At 53.4% G+C, this 7,757-nt stretch overlaps 1 protein-coding gene across 1 annotated transcript in view; it reads left to right on the top strand.

Moving 5' to 3' along the window:
• Window positions 1-7,757, top strand: part of LOC125449746 (potassium/sodium hyperpolarization-activated cyclic nucleotide-gated channel 4-like) — a 34,908-nt gene that overhangs the window by 13,215 nt on the left and 13,936 nt on the right. Inside the window, exons 5-6 of the mRNA XM_059642971.1 lie at window positions 2,509-2,655; window positions 7,643-7,755. Coding sequence (XP_059498954.1) covers window positions 2,509-2,655; window positions 7,643-7,755 — 260 coding nt within the window. The remainder of the gene's footprint in view (window positions 1-2,508; window positions 2,656-7,642; window positions 7,756-7,757) is intronic.

Raw genomic sequence — 7,757 nt, forward strand, 5'->3', positions numbered from 1 at the left:
CCCACAGCGCCCACTCCCTCAGCGCTGACCCTCCGACAGTGCCCACTCCCTCAGCACTGACCCTGTGACAGCGCCCGCTCCCTCAGCGCTGACCCTCTGACAGTGCCCGCTCCCTCAGTGCTGACCCTCTGACAGTGCCCGCTCCCTCAGCACCGACCCTCCAACAGTGCCCACTCCCTCAGCACAGACCCTCCAACAGTGCCCGCTCCCTCAGTGCTGACCCTCCGACAGTGCCCACTCCCTCAGCGCTGACCCTCCGACAGTGCCCACTCCCTCAGCGCTGACCCTCCGACAGTGCCCGCTCCCTCAGCGCTGACCCTCCGACAGTGGCCACTCCCTCAGCACTGACCCTCCGACAGTGCCCATTCCCTCAGCGCTGACCCTCCGACAGTGCCCACTCCCTCAGTGCTGACCCTCCAACAGTGCCCACTCCCTCAGCGCTGACCCTCCGACAGTGCCCACTCCCTCAGCGCTGACCCTCCGACAGTGCGGCGCCCCCCCCTCAGCACTGACCCTCCGACAGTGCCCACTCCCTCAGCGCTGACCCTCCGACAGCGCCCACTCCCTCAGCGCTGACCCTCTGACAGTGCCCACTCCCTCAGCACTGACCCACCGACAGCGCCCACTCCCTCAGCGCTGACCCTCCGACAGCGCCCACTCCCTCAGCGCTGACCCTCTGACAGTGCCCACTCCCTCAGCACTGACCCACCCACAGCGCCCACTCCCTCAGCGCTGACCCTCCGACAGTGCCCACTCCCTCAGCACTGACCCTGTGACAGCGCCCGCTCCCTCAGCGCTGACCCTCTGACAGTGCCCGCTCCCTCAGTGCTGACCCTCTGACAGTGCCCGCTCCCTCAGCACCGACCCTCCAACAGTGCCCACTCCCTCAGCACAGACCCTCCAACAGTGCCCGCTCCCTCAGCGCTGACCCTCTGACAGTGCCCGCTCCCTCAGTGCTGACCCTCCGACAGAGCCCGCTCCCTCAGCACTGACCCTCCGACAGTGCCCGCTCCCTCAGCGCTGACCCTCCGACAGCGCCCGCTCCCTCAGCGCTGACCCTCCGACAGTGCCCGCTCCCTCAGTGCTGACCCTCCGACAGAGTGCCCCTCCCTTGGAGCTGCCTCAGCTTTGCGCCTCTGATGGTGCCTGATCCATCAGTGCTGACCGTCCTGGGAACACAGAGCGGGTGTGTTCCTCTCCCTCACTGGCAGAGACCACCACCTGACAGCGACACTGCTGCATAATTAATATGAACAGTCAGTGAAAGGAACAAGCTGGGAATGATGGACTAATGACCCAATTATCAACACTGACACCTCAGACATCGCCAGAGAGAGAGACTTCACACATTGTGCTGTACAGGATGTGTAGGAGAGGGCTAAAGAGAGACTGTGGCAGAGAAAGAACACAGAGAGTGTTACTGAGAGAGAGAGACCGGCATGGAAATAGAGAGTGACAGAGAGAGAGAGAGAAAGAGAGGCCAGGATGAAAATAGTGTGTGACAGGGAGGGAGAGAGAGAGACCGGGATGGAAATAGAGAGTGACAGAGACAGAGAGAGAGCGAGAGACACTGAGATGTAAATAGAGAGTGACTGAGAGAGAGAGAGAGTGAGAGAGAGGGAGAGAGACTGTGATGAAAATAGAGAATGACAGAGAGAAAGAGAGAGGGAGGGAGAGACCAGGATGAAAATAGAGTGTGTCTGAGAGAGAGAGAGAGAGACTGGGATGGAAACAGAGTGTGTGACTGAGAGAGAGAGAGACCAGTATGAAAATAGAGTGTGACAGAGAGAGAGAGAGAGAGAGAGAGAGAGAGAGAAAGAGAGAGAGAGAGAGCAAATGTAGGAGGAAAAAGAGAGTGAGTTACTGAGAGACTGATACAGAGAGAACAGTCAGAAATCACTGGACACCCGGTTGTAGTCCAACAGGTTTATTTGAAAACACAAGATTTTGGAGCTCAGCTCCTTCTTCGGATGGTGACCTTGTCCATCCCAGACCAACGCCAGCACCTTCACATCGAGACAGAGAGAGGAAGTGGAGGAGTGAAAGAGGAGAGAGAGACTGGAGAAGGAGCTGGAGGGAACAGAGACTGAGACAGAGGGGGAGAGAGATTGGACGAGGGAACAGAGAGAGAGTGAGAGGGAGAAAGATCTGGAAGGGGGAATGGTTAAAAGGTTCAAACAGTCACACTTGTGTTTCAGTTAATGAAAGGAATAAGCCGACAGGGGGAGACTGGGATAATGAAGTGGAAGTGAAAGTAACAGGAATGCATTCAGGGTGGGAGAGTATGGCCCGAGACGGAGAGAGAGAGAAAGTGAACAGAGAGAGAGAGAGATGAAATGAAGAGAGGAGGAGAGGGAAGGTGGGTGAGCTTGGTGGACAGTGGAAGTTTGTTGTGTATTTGGGGAAGTTAGTAGCTCCCCTGAGTCAGTGACACCCTCTCGGGGAGGTGGGGGGAATGTGTGACGAGCTCAGCACTGATCTGAGATAAATTGTGCTGCCTGTGTTTAGTACAAGCAGGTGGAGCAGTACATGTCCTTTCACAAACTGCCAGCCGAGATGCGTCAGCGAATCCATGAATACTACGAGCACCGTTACCAGGGCAAGATGTTTGACGAGGAGAATATCCTGGGGGAGCTGAGCGTTCCACTGAGAGAGGTGAGTGAGCAAGCAAAACTGTTAGCCCCACACCCATGGGTGGTCTTTCCAATTCTGTTACACTTCCAGGTGGGAGATCCCCGAAAATCATTAACGCTCCTGTGGGAGAGGGGGGAATATACAGACCCCCCCTTCCCCACTGTCATTAGATGTTAAAAGGCTCCCCTTCTCCAGGCTCCCTCTCCACTTGTCAACAGAGAGAGAATTCATTAATCAGAGTGTGAAAAGAAACACAGTCACACACACACACACACACATTCACACAGACACAGTTACACACTCACTTTCACACACAGAGACAGATACACACACACTCTCTCAAAAACATACTCACACTGACATATGCACACAAACACACACACACCCAGACACACACACACACAGACACACATACACACACTCACACAGACACACACCAATACACACACAAAACAGGTGCACACACACACAAACACACTCACGCAGACATACACACATACACAGACACACACACACTCACACAAGGACAGACAGAAACACAGACACAGACACACACTCACATACACACACAGTCACATACACTCACACAGACACATACAAACACTCACAGACACATATACACACACACACAAACGCAAACAGACACACTCACAGTCACACCACACACACACACTCATACAAACATATACACTTAACACACACACACACATGCACATGCACACACACTCACACAGAGACACACACACTCACGCAGACACACACTCACGCAGACACACACACACTCTCACCCAGACACCACACACTCAGACACACACATTCACATAGACACAGATATACACTCACTCACACACAGACACAGATACACACACACTTTCACACACACATACACACTCACACAGACATATGCACACTCTCACTCACACACATACTTTCACACAAACATACAGACTCACACAGACATATGCACACACTTACTCACTCACACACACGCGCGCGCGTGCGCGTGCACGCGCAGACACACACACTTACACAGACACATACTCACACAGACACACACCAATACACACACAAAACACGTGCACACACACACTCACACAGACACACACACACACTCACCTCATTCACACAAACACACTCATTCGCACTCGCTCGCACACACACACACTCACTCGCACACATCCAATCTCTCACACACACAACTCAGTCACTCACACACACATTCACTTGCACTTGCTCACACACATACACACACATTCATTGACTCACACATAGACACATACACACTCGCACACACACTCGCTCGCACACATACACACTCACTCACACAGACCTACCCACACTCGCACTTGCTTGCCCACACACACTCACTCGCACTCACCCACTATCACCCACAGACACACACACACACTCGTACACGCACGAACACTCGCACACCTCACATGCACATGCACACACACACATACATACAAGCACACAGAGACACACACACTCACGCAGACACACACACACTCACGCAGACACACACACTCACGCAGACACACACATTCACACAGACAAAGATACACACACACACTCTCTCAAAAACATACACACTCACACAGACAAATGCACACACACACTCACACACACGCTCACACACACACACTCACCACAGACACACATACACACACTCACACAGACACACACACACACTCACACAGACACACACCAATACACACACAAGATACGTGCACACACACACTCACGCAGACACACACCAATACACACACAAAATACTTGCACACACACACTCACTCAGACACACAGACAGACAGAAACACACTCACACAGACATGCATACATATACAGACACACACACACTCACACAGGGACACACACACACACACACAGGCACAGACAGAAACACACATACACAGACACACAGACATATACATAGACACAGACAAAAACACACACTCACACAGACATACACACACACACTCACTCGCACACACCCACTCACACACAGACACACTCACACATATACACACACACTTGTACATGCACAAACACCTGCACACTCACATGCACACGTACACACAGTCGCGCATACACACACACACATTCACACACACACACACACACGTAAACCCACTCTCACACACAGACATACTCACACAGATGCAGACACTAATAGACACACTCACTCATTTTGCAGGCATTTTTAAGTCCATTTATTTTGTATAATCCCTGAGGATAACAGATGTGTCTGCAGGAGGTTTTGTTGCTGAACTAAAAATCTGGATAGCCAGGTCATGTTCAAATCTGTATACAGCTGAATCTGATTTCAATAAAAATTGGGAATTTACAATCTTATGATGTCCAGTGAAAATCCATCACCCTCATTAATGCTGTTAAAAAAGGAAACTGCCATCTTTACCAAATCTAGCTTACATGTGACTCCAGGCCCACAGTCATGTGGTGACTCTAACTGCCGTCTGAAAATGGCCACTCTGTTGTTGCAAGAACTGTTTCAAACAGACTAGTCATACAACAGCTCAACATATTCATACTCATGGGATTGTACTTGACAGTGCCCCAGGCATCACATTCCCTGGATATGCCCTGTCCCACTGGAAGAACTAGTACAGGGGGTGGCACAGTGGGATACAGCCGGGAGGGTGTTGCTCTGGGAGTCTCAACATTGACTCCAGACCCCATGAAGTCTCATGGCTTCAGGTTAAACATGAGCAAGGAAACATCTTCTGATTACCGCATACCATCCTCCCTCAGCTGCTGAATCAGTTCTCCTCCATGTTGTACGACATTTGGAGGTAGTGCTGAGGATGGCAAGGGCACAGAGTGTACTCTGGGTGGGGGGATTTCAATGTCCACCACCAGGAATGGCCCAGCAGCAGTGCTACTGATCGAGCTGATCAGGTCCTGCACGACACAGCTGCTGGACTGGGTCTGCAGCAGGTGAGGGGGGAGAAACATACCTGGCCTAATCCTTACCATCTGTCATGATAGTATCGGTAAGAGTGACCACAGCACAGTGCCCCCCTTCACATTGTGAATACCCTCTGTTGTGTTGTGTGGCACTGTGCTAAATGGGACAGACCTTAGGCAGTTGAGTTTCTGGTCAATGGTAACCCCCAGGATGTTGACAGTGGGGGATTCAGTGATGGTAACACCATTGAATGTCTAGGGGCAGTGGTTAGATTGTCTCTGATTGGTGAAGGTGACAGCCTGGCATTAGTGTGGCACAAATGTTACTTGCCACTTGTCAGCCCAAGCCTGGATATTGTCCAGATCTTGTTGCATTTAGAAATGGACCGCCTCAGTATCTGAGGAGCTGCAAATGGTGCTGAATATCGTGTAATCTTTGCGAACCGTCTCCATTTCTGAGCGTACGATGGAGAGAAAGTCATTGAAGAAGCAGCTGAAGATGGTTGGGCCTAGGACACTACCCGGAGGAACTCCTGTACAGATATGCTGGAGCTGAGATGACTGACCTCCCACAGCCATGACCATCTTCCTACATTTCATGTAGGACTCCAACCACCGGAGAGTTTGCCCCCTGATACCCGTGGATTCCAGTTTTGCCAGAGGCTCCTTGATGCCACCCTCGGTCAAATGCAGCCTTCGTAGCAAGGGCTGTCACTCTCACCTCACCTCTGGAATTCAGCTCTTTTGTCCATGTTTGAACTGAGGCTGTAATGAGGTCTGGAGCTGAGAGGCTCTGGGGGAGCCCAAACTGGGCGTCACTGAGCAGGAGCTGCTGGATCGCACCTGTGATCACTTTACTGGTGATCGAGGGGCGACTGATAGGTTTGTCCTGCTTTCTATGTATAGGACACACCTGGTCAATTTTCCACATTGTCAATCTACCGAAACATGGGGTCAGTATGGGGTGTGTGCTATATCAGTGAACATTGAGTGTGAGTTGGAGAGGGGAAGTACACGCAGGGTATGTCAGTTAACACCATGGGGTATGTCTGCACTATACCAGTCAATACCGTTTTCTCTCTCTCTCTCTCTCTCGCCTTCGCTCTGTCTCTCTCTCTCTCTCTCTCCATCTGTCCCTCTCTCTTTCTCTCTCTCTCTGTGTCTCTCTGTCTGTCCCTCTCTGTCTCCCTCTCTGTCCCTCCCCCTGCCCCTCTCTGTCTCTCTTTCCATCCCCCCCACTCTCTCCATCTGTCTCTATCACTCCCCCTCCCCCTCTCTGTGTCTCCGCCCATCCCTGTCTCTCTCCCCCTCTCTCTCTCCCCCTCTCTGTGTCTCCCCCCCTCCCTGTCTCTCTCTCCCCCCCCCTCCCTGTCTCTCTCTCCCCCCTCCCCCTCTCCCTGTCTCTCTCTCCCCCCTCTCTCCACCCCCTCCCCCACTCTCTCCCCGCTCCCCCTCTCCCCCTCTCTCCCTGCCCCTCTCTGTCTCTCTCTCCCCCCCTGTCTCCCCCTCTCTCTGCCTCTCTCCCCCTTTCTCTCTCTCTCCCCCTCTCCCTCTCTCTCTGTCTCTCTCTCTCTCCCCCTCTCCCTCTCTCTCTGTCTCTCTCTCCCCCTCTCTCCCCCTCTCTCCCCCCCTCTCTCTCTCTCTCCCCCTCTCTCCCTGTCTCTCTCTCTCTCCCCCCCCCCCTCCACCCCGCCCTGGCTGTCCCTCTCTGTCTCTTTCTCCCTCTCTCTGCCTCTCCCCCTCTCCCCCTCTCTGTCTCTCTCTCTCTCTCTCTCCCCCCCCCCTCCACCCCGCCCTGGCTGTCCCTCTCTGTCTCTCTCTCCCCCTCTCCCCCTCTCTCCCCCCCCCTCTCCCTTTCTCTCTGTCTCTCTCCCCCTTTCTCTCTCTTCCCCCCCCCTCTCCCCTCTCCCCCTCTCTCCCCCGCTCCCTCTCCCTCTCTCTCTGTCCCTCTCTGTCTCTCTCTCTCTCTCCCCCTCCCCCTCTCCTCCCTCTCTCCCCCTCCCTCTCTCCCCCTCCCTCTCTCCCCCTCCCTCTCTCCCCCGCCCCTCCCACCCCGCCCTCTCTGCCCCTCTCTGCCCAGGAGATTGTTAACTTTAACTGCCGGAGTCTCGTTGCGACCATGCCCCTGTTTGCAAACGCGGACCCGATCTTTGTGACTGCCATGTTGACCAAACTTCGCTTCGAGGTGTTCCAGC

This window comes from Stegostoma tigrinum, chromosome 47 (genome assembly GCF_030684315.1).
Source record: "Stegostoma tigrinum isolate sSteTig4 chromosome 47, sSteTig4.hap1, whole genome shotgun sequence".
Classification (NCBI taxonomy): domain Eukaryota; kingdom Metazoa; phylum Chordata; class Chondrichthyes; order Orectolobiformes; family Stegostomatidae; genus Stegostoma; species Stegostoma tigrinum.